The sequence below is a fragment of the Aspergillus udagawae genome (genome assembly GCF_001078395.1).
Source record: "Aspergillus udagawae IFM 46973 DNA, scaffold_3, whole genome shotgun sequence".
Taxonomy (NCBI): domain Eukaryota; kingdom Fungi; phylum Ascomycota; class Eurotiomycetes; order Eurotiales; family Aspergillaceae; genus Aspergillus; species Aspergillus udagawae.
Window position 1 is genome coordinate 432,669 of NW_025091266.1, and position 18,827 is coordinate 451,495.

The following is an 18,827-nucleotide window of genomic DNA, read 5'->3' on the forward strand; positions in this document are numbered from 1 at the left end:
TAACGCCCATAGGTATTCTATATTTGTATTTAGGGGTCGACAGAGGCATCGTCTACTATCTCCTTCATTGGAAATCCCGGTAAATATATACCGCCACAGACTCTTCGTGAAGCCCTAAAGAGTTAGAGATTTACCGACAGCAGATGGCTTCAGACTCGGCTCTCTGTACCGTCAGGCCTCTGATATAAGGTAAAAAGGCACTCATGAATTAAGCCGCTACATTTTACCACCAAAGCACAAATCAAGCGACTTTGCTAACGAGCTATCCGGATATAATCTTCTAAGCATCATATTCTGGCACATACGACCACAGGGTGTGGAAAACGGGCCTTTCTACCTAATACAATGCATCTATCGTCATCGCAGGGCAGACGGTGTTTCGTGCCAATATCAGTCAATCCATGTCCTGGTCTTAGATGGATATGGCGAGGGAGTTGTCGTCCGTCTCTTCACAGATACTTGAAGGAAATGGTATTCACGCTTGGCCCAGCATTTCGATCCCTTGTACCATGCGCCGATATATCTCGACTATTTCGGCCATGTTCGTCTCGAGCACTTGGTTTTCGATGGCCTATATAAGTTAGCATCTGTTCAGTAAATATCAGATCTATACGCCTAATACTTACCCGCTCCTCCGCGGAGAGCTCCTCCATGTGGTTTTTGCCTATACTATGTTAGCAAAGCACACACCCCACGATCGGTACAATCCATACTTCACTTCAGTCTTGGCTGTTTCTATGGCAGGGTAAAGGAGTACTCTGTGCTGTATTGGCACTGGCAGCCTTCATTTGTGTGCTGCGCGCAAGTTGGTGTAACTTGCTGTGTGTCAGGGCGAATGGTATGTTGGCATGGGTAGTCAACCACCTGGTGGGAGGTATTTGAAGGTCTCCCGAAGGGAGTTGGTTTGGCCAGTTGGAATCATCGGCGGGGATGTCAGAAGGGATGTTATAGACCGAAAGTATATCCTCAGTCCTCTTGGGTTTCTGTTTTGCCCAGTTCGCGTGTCGTATGGCAACCCAATCACCATATAATGACAGATCGTCAGGTCACTCCGTTGCGGACATGGTCTGGCCAGCAGAATCACAGATTTCATACCATAGTTTGATCATCTTGAACTTGATGTAGCTCCGTGGTGTTCTCATCGCCGTCTAAAAGCACGGTGTTCAGTTTGGCGCGCACAACGGGAATTTCGACTCGAAATTCTCTGCTAAAGGAGTTGAAGTCAATATAAACAGACCTCTCCTCGATCTCCTTATCACAGTCAGGACTGATTGCGATCAGACTGCCATCTCAGGCTCGATGTTCACGTATGACAGGAATCCTGGCCTGCTTACCGCAAGGATCTCATTCTTCACCTTCAAGAGAAACCTTTGAGGGAACTGAGTAGGGTCTCTCGAAGCGCGGCCGCGCCGTGGTCGCCAAAGTGAGAGCAAAAGTAAACAACTCGTACGATCCCGATATTCCGAGTCGAGTCGTAGCGACGTCAGAGATATCACATCCCATTGCTGTCTTGACTCCAATCCACGATATCTGGGACATCGTGTGCTCCGTAGTATGTTGGAATTCGCAGGTCCCAGATCATATTGCTGACGAGAGCCTTCTTGCAAGGAACTCGTAACTCGTAACTTGTAAATCTTAGCGCCGCAAGTTGGTCAAACCTAGTCATTTAGAGGAAGTAAAAGTCGTAACTGGTACCAGATGTTGCAGTTATTAGTGGTCAACGAGTAGTTGAAGAAGTGACAGTGTCTCACAGGAAGTGAGTGAGGAGCCAATTAAGTCAATGGATTGAGCATGGTAGTGGTAAAGGTAGAATATTCACTGTTCATTCACTGCCTCTACCTTTGCCACTGAATTTGCTGCTTTTAGATCTATGTTCTGTGAATACCTCTAGGCCCTGGATAAGTGGATAGTCAAGAGAGACCACAGCTAAGACTTGCCCTAGAGTATTGAGAATCCTGGGCAAATGTAAGTCCCCAGATGAGACGTCTATAGCCAACGTGCGTCCGTTTGGTTTTGGTATTTTTGTCATGATATTTGCGGGAAGTATACAAGGGCCGAGACCCCATCTACACATACATACATTGTGTTCAGCAGGACTCAATCCTACTATGCACTGATAGTTACAAACCGTCGAGACCACTTCAGTCGAGCTCTGGCTCAACGTCACTGACCTCCTCATACACCTCGTCCATGGCGTCTGGGTTGAGATTGGCTGCGTCGGGGGTGATGCCATCCTTGTGCCTGTCTCTCTCGTGGGATACCGTGCGCCACCCAAGTGGCTGAGACGGGTCTTTGATGTATTCGGACATGGGAAACTGTCACCGGAGTCAGCTAATATCCAAAATAGGGAAAGAGGTAACCTACGTAATGATCGTTCTTCTTCATAGTTACAACCCATGGCACGTTGTCAAAGGTCACAGCACGCAACCGGAAGTATGTATTGTCTGGAATTTTGCCGACCTCCTTGACGAAGCTGTCAAGGTTTGGCGTCGAGACGCCATTCACGGCGGTGATGAAATTCGTCGGCGCTAGACCATACTGATAGGCTGGGGAACCGCGACTCTGTACGAGGTTAGTACCACGACTACATTAAAACTCTTAGGTACAACGTTGAACATACCCTTGCACTGACATACACTTCGCTGTGCAGCTTGGAAATTTGCTGACGTACGGCGTGGTGCGGCTTCTGCAGCACAGCACCGCAGAAGACAACGGCACGGTCGGTCTCCAGGTCCTCGGTAGGTACCGTCGGTAGCTTGATATGCATCTCCTGTCCGTTGCGCACGATGAGAGCGTCCAGGACCTCCTTCTCATACATTTTGTCCACCTCAGAGACGCGAGTAATGAGTTGACCATCCAAGGTCAAGATGATGTCCCCTTCCTGTAACGCGTCCGCAGTGGACGTAAACTGCGGCGGAGGACAGTCGACCTTGCGCACCATGAAGAGTTGATGCCGCGACGGATTCGCCTGGGCTACCTTCTGTATCCAATCCTCCGAGACACCCATGATGCGAGCCTGACTCATCTGAACCACATAGCTCTCCATATTGAGGATCCGCAGCTTTGGAATGATCCCCTGCTGGATCTTGGATGTAACGGGCAGGAGCGCCGGCGTGGCGAAACCAAGGTGGTATTCCACATCCTTGTGAGAGCTTGGGGTGCGCTCTCCCAGATAGTTGAGCCACAAAGCCTGGACGACTCCATCTTCCCCAATCAACACACCGTTCGTGCACTGCCCACTCAGGCCCGTGTCAACCGTGATGGCATCGAGGTTGATCGCACGGTAGCGCGGAGCCGAGGCATTCGCAGGAATCGAGACGGTAGTGATGTCAGTGACAGCTGTCTTGGCGACCACGATGCGGAAGTTCTGATTGAAGCCCACGAAGATGGTCTCCTGGCCCTGCTTGATGTACTCGGTGCTCAGCTTGGCGCTCTGAACAGGAGCCTGTACGAGACTGGGGTCGTATTGGATGATGGTATAGTTCTGTAGAGGATGCAAGAAGATAACCTTGGCCGCGACAATGATCGAATCGGCCACAGTGATGTTGATGTCACAAAGGTTATAGGGAACAATGGCTCTGGACACCACAACAAGACCCTTTTCGGCATCGATCACCAACCCGAAACCGGTCTTCTTGGCTTGCGGGTACCCGTCGAGCTTCAAGGGCATGGTGCAGGAGACACGTACAAAGCTGCGGACGATATCAGAAACCGCAGGCTGACTGACTCCGTCGAGCTGAATGAAATCAGCTTTTCTGGGAACCGGAGTTTCAGCTGGCACGGGGTCGGCAACATCAGAAAAGTCCCAGAGACCCGTCTCGTCGTTACGAACGGCCATTCGCATCTTGGGATGCCAGTGGCGGTCTATGTACACGATGCTGGTACCCCGGGTGTGAAGATCTCGAATGTGACGATACGAGATGACCACCCGAGCTCGATCGGGAATCGTCTTCATTACTTCAATGAACTCGTCTAGATTTCGGGTCGGGCGTTTGTCCACAGCATCAATAATCCATCCCGACAAGGTATTCTCCAACTTGAACGAGCCTGCTGCTTCGCACACATACACTCCTCGAGCGGCGATGGCATAAAGCCGGGCCTGCTGATAGGACAGATTGTGAAAAGTACCACCGGCTACCGTCACGAAGCGGTCCGGCGTGATGGCATGCAGATCGCCAACGTCACATTCTACCTCGACATTCTGACCGCCTCTCTGAACCAGCAAACGCACGGTCTTCCCGACGCTTGAATCGAGGATATCGTCCAATCGGATGAACTGCGTGAGGAGCTCCCCGTTGACCTGCAGCAGGACATCTCCTTCTTCGAGCTTTCCATCTGCAGGCCCTTCGGGTAATATGATCTCAGCCACCAACATACTGGTCTCATGCGGTGAGGCTTTGCGAACAGCAGCCTCCCACTCAGGAGTCAACCCCAAGCGACGACACTCATCGAAAGGTTTGAGGATCCACTGTGTCTGAATCGTACCCCGGGCGACGGGCTCACCGCGTCGGATGCACTCCAACGCACGAAGAGGGCGGTCTAGGGGGAGGAAATAGTCCGTGGCCGCACCATCCGCACGACCTCCAGCCTGTAAAGCGATTGCATGACCGTCGATATTGACGACAGGACTGCCGGAACTGCCACCACTGGCGGCAGCCGCGGCCTGGATGTAGTTCGTATTAAAATCACAGTAACCGTCACCATACTCTGGCGCGTTTCTGTCGAGCCGACTGATGACACCAGACAAAATGCTCAGCTTCTCCCCAGCATCGTTACCCACGACTCGAATCTCACACCCCACACGGGCCGCCTCCGGTCGAAGCTTGAGCTCAGTCAATTCCATGTATCGAATCGCTTTGGGGTCGAATTTCAGAATACCAAAGTCGTGCACGGGATCTCGATAAACAGGACGCACGTCGCACTGGAATAACTCTAATGTCAGCACTGCAACCATGCCCGTATCTTCAAGCCCAGACATCACTCCAAACTCACCTCCTCATGATTATCAAATATACAATAACCCCAGAACGGACCCGCGCAAACCACATGGCGATTCGTCAGGATATACCCGCGTTCAGCATCGACCACAAACCCCGTCGCCTGACTACTCATCGACAAGTCCGTATCAAACGAACAAGTCTGGCAGAAATGGATCGACACCACGCTCTTGACCACCTTCTCAATGGTAGCCTGCCACTCGGGCGAATCCGCCTGCGCGGGCCCGATAGGCATTACCCGGCCTGTATCCTCCTCATCCTCGACCTCGTAGACGGTCCCGTTCGCGGGCGTTGCGTCGCCGGGCGTTAATGTCGAGCTCTCGGGTTTCAGGTGTTTGGCCGGACGCTCTGCGGCGGCGGCGACGGAGCTGCGCTTGCGCTTTGAGCTGGTCTCGCCATTCAGATCCATGCTCTTTCGAGAATCAGACCGAGGTAGAGACGGACGAGAGCGAGTGAAGGGCGCGAGGGAGGAAAGCAATCGGCTGTGTGTCCCGAGCTTGCTGTGTATGACAGGTGTTGCGACGCTAGTCCACCCCGAGAGAAATCGATGTCGATGCGGCAGTTGAGAACCGAACTGCTTGTGTGGTGATTCAGAAGTAAAACCGTAGACACTCGGCGATCGTGAATAACTCCAGGAGAATCGAACAGACTGTGTGGAAATTCTAGGCGTAGAGGTGTATTGCGATGGGGGCGGCGCGGAGGCGGAAGTAGCAGTAAGATCAGCGATAGTAGTAGCGACCGGTGAGCTCCTTCTGTACAAAGGGAGCAAGACGCAAGACATTCACAAGAAACCCCTCCAAGTCAGCTACCAGGAATAGAAGAGGGGAAGCAAAAGAATGAAAGAGGAGGGTGAGACGAAAGGGTTAGGGAGTGAAGAAGTCGGGCACTCAAACTCCAGAGCTTCCCAAGGTTCTTTTTTTCCGCAGGGCGGACAGCCGCAGCGCAGGCCACTGATTGGGCCAGACCCTGGCCCGACAGTGGCTAGAAGGGGGGATCAAGTGATGATGCGCAGTCATAGTAGATCCTGTCTTCTGATCATTTCAACTGCATACATAGGTCAAGGTAGATCTTGAAGAGAGAGCGACCGAGAGAAATTGCAATTAAAGCGGATCGTCGTCCGAATTGAAGTGTTGTTCTACCCTGGTCGTCTACATGTGAAACAGCACAAATCCCACGATTACTGTCATGGCAACGTCACATCCAGAACAGACCCCAGACGCCTCCTCTCCCTAGAGGTCTGTAATATACATCACTTCCTAGTATACAAGTAGATACAAGCCAAGAGGATATACGGTATTTCCTTATCCTCGCAAGACCACCTACAATACACAGGGACACTACATCACCTCCAAGTTTCCGCTCCCATACCCACAGGGCAGGGAGGAGACGGTGTCGATAACATCGGAGAGAACCTCACGTGTCTGTCCACCGCGCTGGTATTATTGAACACAGGTCCAGAGCGTATCGCGGCTGGCGACGTCTTGTTGTAGATAAAGAAGGCTAGATGAAAGAGATCCCTTGTACTGCCTCTTGGTGGAGACCGAGAGAATGGAAGAGCTGGTGACGGTTACGGAGAGATTGCCCGAGTTCTGTCCTCCCAGTTAATAAACGGTCAAGTGATTGTCCGTAGTCTGTGGTCTTATCGCTGGAAGTCTGGAACCGGTCCGCATGTTGGCAGTGTTATCCAGTGTCGCCTGGCGCACCGTTTCTGCGGAAAAGCGTGATCCCCGCCCAGCAATGACCGCTCATGGCTACCCCGGGTCTGGAATCCGCGTAGCGCCGAGCGGATGAAAGCCGATAACCGCGCAGGAGGGCCGTTGACTTTTTCTGTTGCCTTTCGTGTGCCGGCCGATTGCTATTCCAAATCTGATCTCAGGCGCGAATGAACCCTATAGGTGCCTATCCTCAGACCGCCGACTCGGCCGCGGGTGACGGGCTCGGTTTGCTGTTGCCAGGCGTACCTTGCGGGCTAGGCTGGGGAGTACCCACGGCACCTTTTGACGGCCGGAACAGCTCATTCAACTTGCTGTAGAGCTCGTTGACCGCTGGCATGTTGGGAGGCGGCGTCATGATGGCCGGCGCGGTGGGAGCCACACCGCCAGTTTTCTTCGCCCGATCGGCAATAGTCGCCAGATATGCCAAATTGGCCTGGAGACGGCGCATACACTCAACATACTCGAGACTGGGCTTTTGCGTCGGACCCTTGGCTGCGTCGGTCGCCTGGTCGGACGTTGGTGATGGATTGTTGTCTTGCGATGCTTGTTGTATGGGAGGCCCGCCAGCCTTACCAGCCGCCTGCAGATTGATGACCTCTTGCAACAAGATGGAGTTGATATCCAAAAGGGTCGAGACACGAGCCTTCTCTCGCGCTGCCGCAGCCGGACTCTGCCCTGCTACCGGAACGGATCCTTGCTGTTGATTTGGCTGCTGGACAGCGCGCTGTTGTTGCTGTTGTTGTTGTTGCTGCTGCTGCTGCTGTTGTTGCTGCTGTTGTTGCTGCTGTGCTGGAAGCATGCTATTCGCAGAGACTGAAGCCATGTTCTGGGTAAAGTTTTGCGCCGCACTCGGGGACATGTTCGAGGTTGGGGTGCCCTGATGCGGCACGAACTGGCTAAGAGTTGCTGGAACAGGAGGTTGGGTAAAAGCAGCAGAGAAATTCCCGTGGGGTCCTGCAAGCGGGGAAATTGCACATCACGTTAGCGGCTTGTCCAAGAGTCTAAATCATGGAGGGCGTCCGTCCGAAGAAGTTGTGCAACTGGGTACTCCGGAGATACTCTCGAAATATGAAACGGGGCAGGGGAGGAGTTCAGGAACGACGTTGGGGGTAAAGGCCCGCACAGGTAGGACAGGAAATTCATGGCATCCATCAGGTATTTGGACTGAAGAAGAGAGCCGAATCAAGTTCATTCAAAGCAAAACAAGCTTAAGATAGCAAGTGCAAGTACTCGATCGACAGGATGACCGACGGACCAGGCCAAGGGGACAATGCACCCAACGCAGAGGAAGGAGGCCGGTGAATGGCTGAAAGACGCGAAAAGGGAAAACAGAAAAAGAAAAGATAAACTAGAAGACGACCAAGGAGATCACAAGTCAACGTACCAGACGGCTGCTGAGGGAAACCAGACGGCATCATAGCTCCACCGGGACCGCCAGATTGCAGAGGCACGGGACCGAAAGAATGCTGCTGATGTGGTTGTTGCACCGGCGTCTTGGATTGGGGAAATGAGGAGGAGGTGGGCATAGCATTCGGATAGAAAGGGAACTGCTGCCCGTGTGGACTCTGTGTGGTGACAGGATAGCCCGCGTTGTGCTGTTGCTGCTGCAGAGCAGGATAGCCGGCAGCGTTGGGATCCATTTTTCCTTATTCACAGTGGTCTGGTCCGAACGAAGTACCTAGTGTTTTGACTCTTGGAGAAAATTTGCCCCCAGTGTTACGCTCGGCGGTCTTTCTTCCCGCTCGACCTATATTAATCGCTGGACGAAGGGGGATGCGCAAAAAAAGACTTGAAATAAGGCACCGCACGGACGATAGGCAGGGCCCCAGTTAGAGTGCCAGAATAATATGCGAAGAAGAAAGACCAGCTTAGCTAAGGTACGCCCCGTAGACAATTGTCTGACTCGCTGGGGAATCCAGGGATGAGTCGTTAGTGTACGGAGTCAGAGGACCCAAAAAAAGGGCCGAGCACAACGATGATTGGCTCCAAGAAAAAGGTGCTTTCAGGAGTTGGAATAGACCAGGTTAAGGGGGTGGGACAAGTTGGCTCATGTGGCTAATAGACAGGATCGACTCTGGGGCGTCTTCTTTTGCTGGGACAAATCGATTCATCAACCACTGGGCATCGGAGCGGGAATTATCCGTCCGCCGAAGTCAGAGCAGCTGAGTAGACAGTGAAAACTTGACAAACCGGTACTGCAACTGGAGTCTTGAGGACAACGCCCATGATGCCTTGACTCAGAAAAGCACAGATAAGGAGGATATAGAATCTCTGTCTGATATATCGAACTGATCGATAGAGGGATGAAAGAAAGAGATTGCGGTAGAATTACTATACGTAAGACTAATATGCGTAAAATACAATATGAGAGATTTGCTCTGTAATTTTTACAAAAGACATGGCTGCACCATCACGGGTTACCTAAAAGAGTCAAACTGAAACATCTCAGGTCAATCATCGACTGCAACTATCGAGCATGCAGCATTTATACTATAATGTACATAGACGGGCACAAAGTATCTAATAAGTACCTCTATCACTTCAAGTCCAGTGCAAGATTCTTCCCTTACCTCTTCGAGCACGGTTGGAATAATCAAAGGCTCTATCGATGCTGAAACCCTTCCAGAACATCATCCACAGGCCTGCGCCCGATTCGCTGTGGTGGGCCTCGGCCACATTGACAGTTGACAGCCGAGATATGATGGATCATAGCTTATCTTTCATGCTTCATGCTTCATCAATTCGTCAATCCCCAACGATGGCACATAGCCATTAAGGGCTTGACAAAACACACTTCAAGGTCTCTCCTCTCTTCTGTTTCCATTTCCTCGACATGATTTCCGACTTCCGAGTGTCTAAATCAGGTGACAATACCCTTGTCTGATCGGTTTTATTGATCTGTCATTCGAGAGGTCTCCGCAGGCGGACTGGGCCGATGGAAGGGCTTGCCACCGATGGTCTCCGTTTCTCAACAAATATGTGAGTCTAAGCGAGCTCATAGACGGATTGTTGCTGCGGCACGTCAATTAAAGCGATGTTGACTCGGTCCCGCAGATAAGAAAAATATGATGTGCATGTGATGAGAGAGGTGTACTCACCTGATAAAGTTACAGCATCAGGGCATCTCGACTGCAAAGTCTTGCTTCCAACTGAAGTACTATTTTTGTTAACATGGGCCACGTAGCGCCCTAACTTTTTGAATCATTCAGCGCCATATTACGCGTTAACTTCGGATACGACTGGCTCATGCAAGGAGCATTGATCCATGGTCCCGGGATGACACAGCCCTTAGTATGGAAGTAGCTCGAAGATTGGACCGTGGAGGACCGGCTGTATAACTCCGGAACCATTACAGGTGAGTAGTTTCCGCCATTATTTTTGCTGTCGATCAATAGTTGATACACCCATCCGTGCCCCATTGGAAAAGAAGCTGTTCGTCAATTCACACATATGATTGGATATCATGGATTGGACACGGCCGTATTGGGAAGTCCATTTTTATAGCAGATCAACCGCGTCTTCTGCGAGCCGAATGCTTGATCTCCGTGTTTGCGTGATGCAGGCCGGCGAGGGCATATTGATAATTACCAATGTTGCGGGATCCATCAATGGAACTATTGATCTCCGACGGGTTTGTACTTACTCTAAGAAAGGTGAAGTCAGCTTGATCAATAGGTAATTGTACTTCTGCGAGGTTCGCTGTCTAGTGTCAAGACGGTTGGCCTCTGGAGATCGTCAGACGCAGAAGAACGTTAGTTCGTAAGCCAATGCAGCTGACGGGGGCACTCCTGCGCACCGCTGTGCCGCATATATGTATGCATGGCGATGAGGCAGCCTTGGCCAGGGTAGACTCATGAATGCAATTGATTACGGGTTTGGTCTGAGAGTGCAGCTTGCTTTTTCCGTAGGATGTTGACAGGCGCTCTCTAAACAGAGTTGTTTCGCGCGTATAAAGCACAGTGGAGCATCGCACGACAGTTCCGAAGGCCAGACAAACCTTGTGGACTCCAGTTCGTGGATCTTGTCGTTGCTACGATCTCTTCTGTGCCCGGTTTTCTTGCTGCTCGATAAGACATGTCTTCGGAAAGTAGGTACCACCTGCTGTCTCGCACCTTATTGGCATTGGGAGACCAGGATTGTTGACTAGCGTTCTCATGTTAGACTCGAAGTTACCATCCTCGACTGGCGACAAATTCGATTATTTGCAACAGCTGGTACAAATACCGAACATCCGAGAAGCTAGTTTCTTGATTAAAATGCTGATTCAAGCTGGTGCAGACGCCAGGGTCAACGGAAGTCCAGCTCGGGAGCCTCACGTATGGCCATTATGCCATCATTTATACTGATCGTAATGGCAAGGTTCGGGTGCAAACTTCCCCTTCAATTGCGAATAGCTGCCAGACCATCCTGTCTCCCGTCGTTATGGAGAACTTTCTGGAAGCAGTAGCAATATCAAAGAAAGACAGCTTGTTTCCCGGTCCAAGTAAGACCTTCAGATACTCACAACAGAAATGGACTGACGACTAAGGGCTAGACTCCATCCACAAATCACCTTCGGCCAGAGGAAGAAGCCCGCTGTCGCCACAGTCACTTCGGAAAGGAGAGACCAATGATATGACGGACCAGGACGATATAAAGGCGTCGGAGCAAAGAGCCACAGCTGGACAGATGCCTGCTGATCATGGCCGCCAGGCAAAAAGGAGGAAAGTCTTTCATGAATGCGTAGTGCCACTGAACATCACTTGCCATCAGAAAGCCATGTTGCCGCTCCGAGACAGAAGGCTTCTGCGAAAATACTATCAAAAAGCGTTCGAAAGCCTGCAGCAAATCAACTGTCGGACTATCGCTAAAGCATATGTCAAACTTGTCGAGCCCCGAAAGCAAGTCAATTATCCTTATAACGGGCGGAAGCTTATCGCTGGTATCTCTCAACAGCTCGACCCAGAGATGACAAAGCCAGCCTGGTGGCCACATGGTGTCACACATAAAGAGCCCGACCATCTTCCCAAAGCGGGTAAGATATGACGGAGACTTTCTCAGTTTTTTAAAAGCTGACCGTACCAGAGAGAGTTCGATTGCTTGTACACATTCTCTGTGAGCTCCGCGACAGCCGTGGCATCACTGTCGCGAAGCTTAGAGAGGCCGATCAATCCATCCGCCGTCAGATTTCACCACCGGACCGTCTGGGGGTCCTGGACGAGATCTATCGCGTCCGAGAAGAAGAGGAGAGTTACCTGGACGACCATCTCGGTACGTAGCCCTTGACGTTTATACCAACATAAAAAGAGGCACACTCATCTCTTGATAGACGAACAAGCAGTTGTGTATATCTCTCGAGCACATTTGCCGGATGAGATAGACCTGAAGGATGCTGGTTCTCCCATGGCAGAAGTGATGAACGCAGACGTGAACCGAGTCTACAAGAGAGAGGGTTATGACATGGAATCCCCCACATCAGTCTTCCCGTCAACAGGAGCCTTTCTCATCAGTCATACTGATACAGCGAGCGGGAAGGGCGATCATGGGATCATGGACACCAACCCGGATTCCTGCCCCTCCGCAGTATTACCGACTCCGATACTGAAGGAGGGCCACGAAGGGGAACATCCGTTCTCTGTAAGCATTCCATCGACCTTCCACAATGCCCCTCCACTTGTTCCCTTGAACTTTCACGCCTTTCCTCTGCGGTTTTATCATGAGCCGAATGTCAGTCATGGGCAGCAAGATCAGCATAGGCCTGACATGGGCGTCGCTGGCAATGGTATGGAGAGTTGTCCAACCCCGTACTACTTTAACTTTTGACGTCTGATTATTGGGAGGATGATGAAGCTGCCTTCGAAGTTGTCTTTGAAAGGATTTGCTGGTTGACCTTGTTGCTGCACGTAAAGCTTGATGTCGGTTTTGTGTATCATTTGGCGGGCGACTTGATACAAGTCGAAGCACATATTCTCGTTCAACATTGTACTCCATATAGAGAATCTAATAGTGGTTGAAAGTAGTCAAATGTTAAGAACTAGTTCGAGAAGCTGAAGATAATTGAAGAAGGAAGAGGACAAGGAGGTTTTTGGTTTGGTAGGAGGTGACAGAAGATGACACCTTCCTAGTTGGCTGTGCACCTGACCTTCCAGAAGACGTATCTATAGCTGCCGTTGAGCCCCGCCATAAGATGCTCGAAGCAAAGTTCATCAACTGAGATTCTTTCATAGACGACCTCTTTTTGCTTGCAAAAGTTGTATAAAAGAGGTATGGATGTTTCATGAACAAGCCTGGTTTTGCGTTCCAGCAGTGAAGCTAACCAAAATTAGGTAGATGTCCAAATGAATTCATTTTGCAAATGCTGGACTCATTTTAACTAGTTACAAGAAAGAAGAGAAAAAATGCAAACGAATGGATCTGCTAAAACAGCGATCCATTTACAGGCACTGCGAGTACCAGTCATTCTGCTTCTGGCAAGTGGTTCCACTGACACAAGTTGTTGGCCCGTTCCAGCCGATACCGCCGCACTGTCCCCATTTCTGAGCGACTCCAGTAGAGCTTGCACCTGTTGTAGTCGTGGTCTTTGTGGTGGTGGTCAAGGTAGTGGTCGTTGTGGAGCCGCTTGCTCCAAGACCTGCCATCAGGCCATTGTAGGCTGGCTTCTTAACGTAGTTCTCATTCCAAGGCAATGCGGCGCCGTAGCCTGAGAACACGCCGGGAACCCAGGAGTACTTGTCGGTCCAGTCCCAGATGGTGACACCCACACAACCGGCGGTGCTAACGCATGCTGCGGCCACGCCCTGGAAGTCATTGGACTGCTGGGCCAGCTTTGCATCGGTCGAGGGCAGCTGCATGCGGATGTCAAGTTCGGTATAGGCGACCTCGACGCCGAGAGCAGTGTAGCCCTTCAAGACGCTTGTCAGATCCGATTGGCTCGGAGTGCTGCCGACAATGAAGTGTGCCTGGAGACCGACGCCATCAATCTTCGCTCCGTAGGCCTTGATCATCTTGACAATGTTCTGCGCAGCAGTCGCTTTGGCCCCGGAGTATTCAATGTTGTAGTCGTTGTAGTAGAGTTTCACGCTGGGATCTGCTGCGGCAGCAGTCGCGAATGCAATGGGGATGTATGCTTCACCAATTGTCTGGTAGAAGATGGAGTTACGGAAGGTACCGTCTTCGTTCAGGGCTAGATTACCAGGCTTATCAGTTTCAGAAGCCCTATTGTAGGATAGATGGAGCAACCGACCTTCATTGACAACATCCCATGCATAGCACTTCCCCTTGTAGTGAGTGACCACGTTAGTGATATGGTTCTTCATGGCCGCTAAAAGGGTTGCATTGGTCCACGATCCGCTCGAGACTGTCAACCGTTAGAGAGAATTCGAGAATGAACGAGACATCCGCTTACCCCAGTTCGGGAGCTGATTGTGCCAGACCAGAGTATGGCATCGCATCATCTGGCCATTCTTGGTCGCCAGATTGACGACTGCGTCTCCATTTGCGAACGAGAAAGAATTCCGAGAAGGCTCGGTGGAATCCCACTGTCCGTCAAAGAAAGCAATTAGCCCCTGACTCAGTTGGTCCAGGGAAAAGATGTAAACAAACCTTCATGGAGTTTCCCGGCGTGATTTGACCGAAGTCGTCGGTGTTGCTCAGTTGAGCGACGTACGTAGTGTCCGTGAGCTCTGGGTTGTCAGTAGCGGAGCCGAAGTACTTTAGTCCTTTGGCTTTGGCTGCTGTGTTCAGGCCAGCTCCATATACGCTAGAGCGATGTCAGAGCTGCTTCTTCTCATCACGAGTGGGAAACATACAGAGGCAAAGCAGCCAGAGCTGCCGCGATTGAATATAAATGAACCATCTTGGAAAGTACTTTGAGATACGAATTCAGGAACGATAGTTATCTAGTCTAGTCAATCGCAAAATAATTCCATTGCACAGGTCTGGATGCCCGTTCTTATACGGACGGAGGTTATTATGATTCTAGGACAAGGACCAGGCTAAAAAGACATGGTTCACAATACTCCGTATTCCAGATTGATCCCAATCACTTCAACCGGCGCTAATGGTCGTCAACGCTTGACGGCCGGCATAATTGCCGTGATATATTCTTCAGGTCGAGGATAATGTGAGGGCCGTATGGCCTGTTCGATTGGTGCAGGAAGGCATTGACCACAATGACTTCATCGCTTTGGGCAGCATGACCGGCTCGAGTTCGGCCAAGAAACAGTAGACACCTATTTGCCCAATAGTCTCTAATAAGATCAAGCAATGATAGCTTTTAGCCTGAAAATAGACCCAATGGCTCGCAGGAGAGACAGCCAAAGAATGCTAGTCTGCAGTGAGTGAAATGGTGGGCCAGTGAAATTGTCACCAGAGTGACCAGACAGGTTAGTGTTGTTGACAAGGGATTTAGGGTGTTTCAGGAGTCACTTCAAGTACGACAATCGATGTTTTTGACACCCGTTTTAATGAGAGACTTTGATACAAATGTCCTTTAAAGAGGTAATCTGTCGAAGGTGAAAGCGAACCATGATCAACATCGTAAGAGAACCAGGTACAAACGGCAAATGCCGACTACGTACCACTCTTCAGCTTCATTACGTTAAGCGAGGAAGCGAGATCCAATAAACATCCCTTTCTCCAGAAGTGGAGTTCTTCAGGGGATGAAGGAACAGAATTTCCCCGCATTTTGTCCGGATAAATTGGTGCAAAGAGTGGCTGACCATCCAGTCAAATTACTCCTTAGATGAACTGGCTTGCAGTCGGAGACTTAAGAGACATGACTTTCGTCAGTAGCGAACTAACGTAAGCGAAATTCATCTACCTAGTTATTTCATCCTACACAGTCATAAAAGGTCGTTACGTAGGAGATTCGGCCCACGATTCCGGCGCCATTCGGCAGTTTGTCCATACAGCCTGAAGAAATACGGCCTGCAGAACAGCCTATGGCTGTATGTACATCATTGAAGTTATAGGGTACCCCAAGGATATTCAGGGATCGAAGATCCGAGAAATACACGTATTCCACAAGTGGAAAGCAATGCCTCTTCCCTGGGGTAGACAGATAGGCGGGATATTGCCCAACGCTAAGCCTGCCAGGCCACGGTGTAATGAGCTCAGAAGCATTCAGTCTGACGGACTACTGCACGTGCAATAGTCAGTGCATCCACGAAGTAAATACCCCGGTTGACGGAAATTTTAACCGGTATGTACTCCTAAGGATCAGCCTTCTTTTCTGGCCTTCATTTCGGCAATGAATTTTGCACTCTTGGAGGTCGGTATCACGTAGATCCTGACAAGCTCGTCGACTACTTCAACCTTGCCCCCGCTAAGGATCTGCAGAAGTGGTAGTTTCTTGCCGGCCTTGATCAGTCCCCCTGTCACAGTTTCCATGAAGCAATCAACGCCGTTGATCGTATACTCCTGCTTGGTGTCCCATGGCAATGGGAAGATGTACTCCAGGTGATCTTCAATAGACGTCATCTCAGAGAACGTCTTAATAAAGTCTGATTGGGCGTCCATGTGGTACAGCAGAACGGCCGGAAACTCAAGGGTACTTTCGGGAGACAAGGGATCGGGAGTCAGCCGAATGTGTGCATCCTCCATGTCTGGCGGTTGCGCTGTCTTGCGAGTCCTGATTTGTCTGGCACGTAGTGCAGTACTGAGAATCAGCTTTTCCTTCTGTACCCGTTCCTCCTCCGCCTTCTTTCGCGCCGCAATACGCTCCAGAGTTGCCTTGCGATCGGCAATTTTGGCGGCCACTTGTTGTAGCGACTTGTTGTTGGGGTCAAGGGCGAGACCCCGCGAAGCGGCATCTTCGGCCTCCGGAAGCTTGTCGAGGGCATAAAGCGCCATCGCGGAACGATAATAAGCTTTGATATTGTTCGGGTTGAGCTTGAGAACAGAGGCGCAGTCGAGGGTGGTAGAACGGTAATTTTCTGGGCCAAATTAGCAACTTGTGCCAGGGTGTGGCCATAACGCAAGTGACATACTCAGTTCCAAATTGCATAGAGCGCGGTTGATGTATGAAGCCTCCTCGGCCTGCCGCAGGAGCTTCTCCTCCTCTTTGGGATCCTCTGGCTTATCCCACTTATCGAGTTTAGTTGTCACCACCGCAAGAGCCTTGGTATAGAACTCCTTGGCATCGATCCATCTCTTTTCTTTTGCTGCCTCGTTGCCTTGCTCGCGGTAGCTCTGGGCAACTTCACCACGGGTACCTTCGTTCTGGAGTGCTTGAATGGCATCGAGCATGGGATTTTCACCATCTACGCAGCGAATGCATCGTCAGTCTTAGTCATGCAAATTGCATCTACCGCTTAGGGAGGATAAGCTTACTTTCGTCGCCCGCCTGATTAAGATCCGTCATGAACAGCGGGGTTTTATTCATCATGCTCCACAGCTCCTCCGAAGTATGTGACTTGACCGACGCCATGGACGGCGGCAGCTTGGGTGCCTTGGGGTCATTTTCGAGCTCCTTTAATCTCTCTTCGTTGATCGGAAATGGAGTCTCTTCGACGGCGGAAGGAGGGCCGTCATTGTGAATTTTGCTGGGAGGCACCTCGGTAGCAGGAGGTAGTTCGTTAAAATTGAGGCGCTCGTCAAAGTCGTCTGGAAGCTCCTCTATTTGACCCATCGTGCTATCTGTGGCTGAATAAACGGATGTTTAATATTCTTGATCAAAAAAGTCTCACAGAATCAGTACCTGACGAACGCTATCAGAACAAACGTTGCAAACAGGAGGGGATAGGGTTTGCCCTTCTGCCTTATTGCCTTGGAAACGGAAGGCGGTGAGCAGTCCTTCCGCCAGGTCCCAAGTAAGCTACCTCTATCCTCTTATACTTGGGTGACGGCGAATTACTAGAAGCGGTATAGCGTTCCTATTTGGGGAAAGCGCATGGTTGAGCCTTGGCATCGCAGTGTGTGGTCTATATAGCCTCCTCCTTGCCCTCTCGATTATGGCCAATTTATACTTTAATATTCATCTTTGGGTGACATATAGTACAGTAGTCTTAAAAAGGGCCCTTTTTCTATGGAATACAGAGGTGGCCCGCTCGCTTACCGATTACGTTAACTAACGTATTTCCCGGGCGAGCGGGACACCCCTCATCCGATTTTGATGCATTTGAACGTTTGAAGCCATCTAAATCAACCAAAACAATATATTTTTATTGGATCTAGCTAGTATGGTGTGTAGGGCATCTAGTTCTAGTATGCCCTATAATGAAGTAATTAGTACACCTTGGTGGCGCGTGTTTTAGGGGTTCTAAATGTAAAGGTGTAGATGGCCCTTTACCCTTAATATCTTAGTTCTTGCCTGGATAAGATCCCTAGCTTCCTGCATGCAGAGTCCTTCATTAGGAGCTATCTAGCATTTAGATTGCTTCCTTTTCTGCTTCTCTTTCTTATTGGCTGTGTGTAGATCATGATTCTCCTTTGCTAGTAGGGCTGCACTGTGCATAGCCATCATGCAACCCTTAATAAGCTGCTGAATAGCTAATTTTAAAGGTGTTAAAGGGCTTTAAGAGCATTGTTTTAGGAGCTTCTTGACTGAAGATGCTTGCTTGCGGGGACAAAGTGTATGATCAAGCGCAATGTGATCAAGAGCCTTTGATCACTGCTTGGTAGAATAGAAATCGAAAACTTAATGGGACAGCTGCTTTGTTGTTTTATACTATTTGACATCCTGCATACTTTGCATATGGTTCAACACGACTCTCAACTTGACTCTGGGCAGATAATGAGTAGGATGCTACATTCAACCAAGAAGATAGAGCAATTGTGCTTGCGCATTCCCTGCACAGTCCATCTCTGCTTACAGATTACGTCAAATCTGAAGTGGGAAATAATTTACATTCAAAAGTTTATTGGATTATGTGACTGACACCCATCTAAAAGATGTGTACACCTATTCACCCTTATTAAGTGGTGGTGGTTCAACAACCCATTCCTCTTTTAAATTGAATAAAATATCAATAGCCTCCTTGTCACTGGCTTCATCACCATCATTCGTTCCATTTTTAGTGGGAATGTGAATTCCTCTGCCCTCTCCATCACGCCCTCCTTCAGGTTCTTCTTCAGGTTCTTCTGTTGGTCCCCCCTCTGGTTCTTCTTCAGGTTCTTCTTCAGGTTCTTCTTCAGG

At 50.1% G+C, this 18,827-nt stretch overlaps 5 protein-coding genes across 5 annotated transcripts; 1 reads left to right on the forward strand and 4 right to left on the reverse strand.

The window, feature by feature from the left end:
• Window positions 1-2,141: 2,141 nt before the first annotated feature.
• On the reverse strand, window positions 2,142-5,778 carry Aud_004008 (putative nuclear serine protease HtrA2/Nma111; the record flags this gene model as incomplete). The annotated part of the gene is made up of 4 exons (XM_043288953.1): window positions 2,142-2,315; window positions 2,365-2,562; window positions 2,621-4,921; window positions 4,993-5,778. The coding sequence occupies 4 exons, from the start codon at window positions 5,776-5,778 to the stop codon at window positions 2,142-2,144; spliced, it is 3,459 nt and encodes a 1,152-aa protein (XP_043144888.1).
• Window positions 5,779-6,902: 1,124 nt separating this feature from the next.
• Aud_004009 (uncharacterized protein) lies at window positions 6,903-8,352 on the reverse strand (the record flags this gene model as incomplete). Its single annotated transcript, XM_043288954.1, has 2 exons — window positions 6,903-7,666; window positions 8,097-8,352. The coding sequence occupies 2 exons, from the start codon at window positions 8,350-8,352 to the stop codon at window positions 6,903-6,905; spliced, it is 1,020 nt and encodes a 339-aa protein (XP_043144889.1).
• A 2,782-nt stretch (window positions 8,353-11,134) lies between these two features.
• Window positions 11,135-12,514, forward strand: Aud_004010 (DUF2841 domain-containing protein; the record flags this gene model as incomplete). The annotated part of the gene is made up of 4 exons (XM_043288955.1): window positions 11,135-11,195; window positions 11,247-11,726; window positions 11,777-11,962; window positions 12,021-12,514. The coding sequence occupies 4 exons, from the start codon at window positions 11,135-11,137 to the stop codon at window positions 12,512-12,514; spliced, it is 1,221 nt and encodes a 406-aa protein (XP_043144890.1).
• Window positions 12,515-13,125: 611 nt separating this feature from the next.
• Window positions 13,126-14,546, reverse strand: Aud_004011 (putative endo-1,4-beta-xylanase; the record flags this gene model as incomplete). The annotated part of the gene is made up of 5 exons (XM_043288956.1): window positions 13,126-13,874; window positions 13,935-14,048; window positions 14,097-14,229; window positions 14,294-14,450; window positions 14,500-14,546. The coding sequence occupies 5 exons, from the start codon at window positions 14,544-14,546 to the stop codon at window positions 13,126-13,128; spliced, it is 1,200 nt and encodes a 399-aa protein (XP_043144891.1).
• A 1,364-nt stretch (window positions 14,547-15,910) lies between these two features.
• Window positions 15,911-17,321, reverse strand: Aud_004012 (HSP70/90 family co-chaperone CNS1; the record flags this gene model as incomplete). The annotated part of the gene is made up of 3 exons (XM_043288957.1): window positions 15,911-16,626; window positions 16,681-16,953; window positions 17,024-17,321. 3 exons carry the CDS (start codon window positions 17,319-17,321, stop codon window positions 15,911-15,913), a joined length of 1,287 nt encoding a protein of 428 aa, XP_043144892.1.
• Window positions 17,322-18,827: the final 1,506 nt, after the last annotated feature.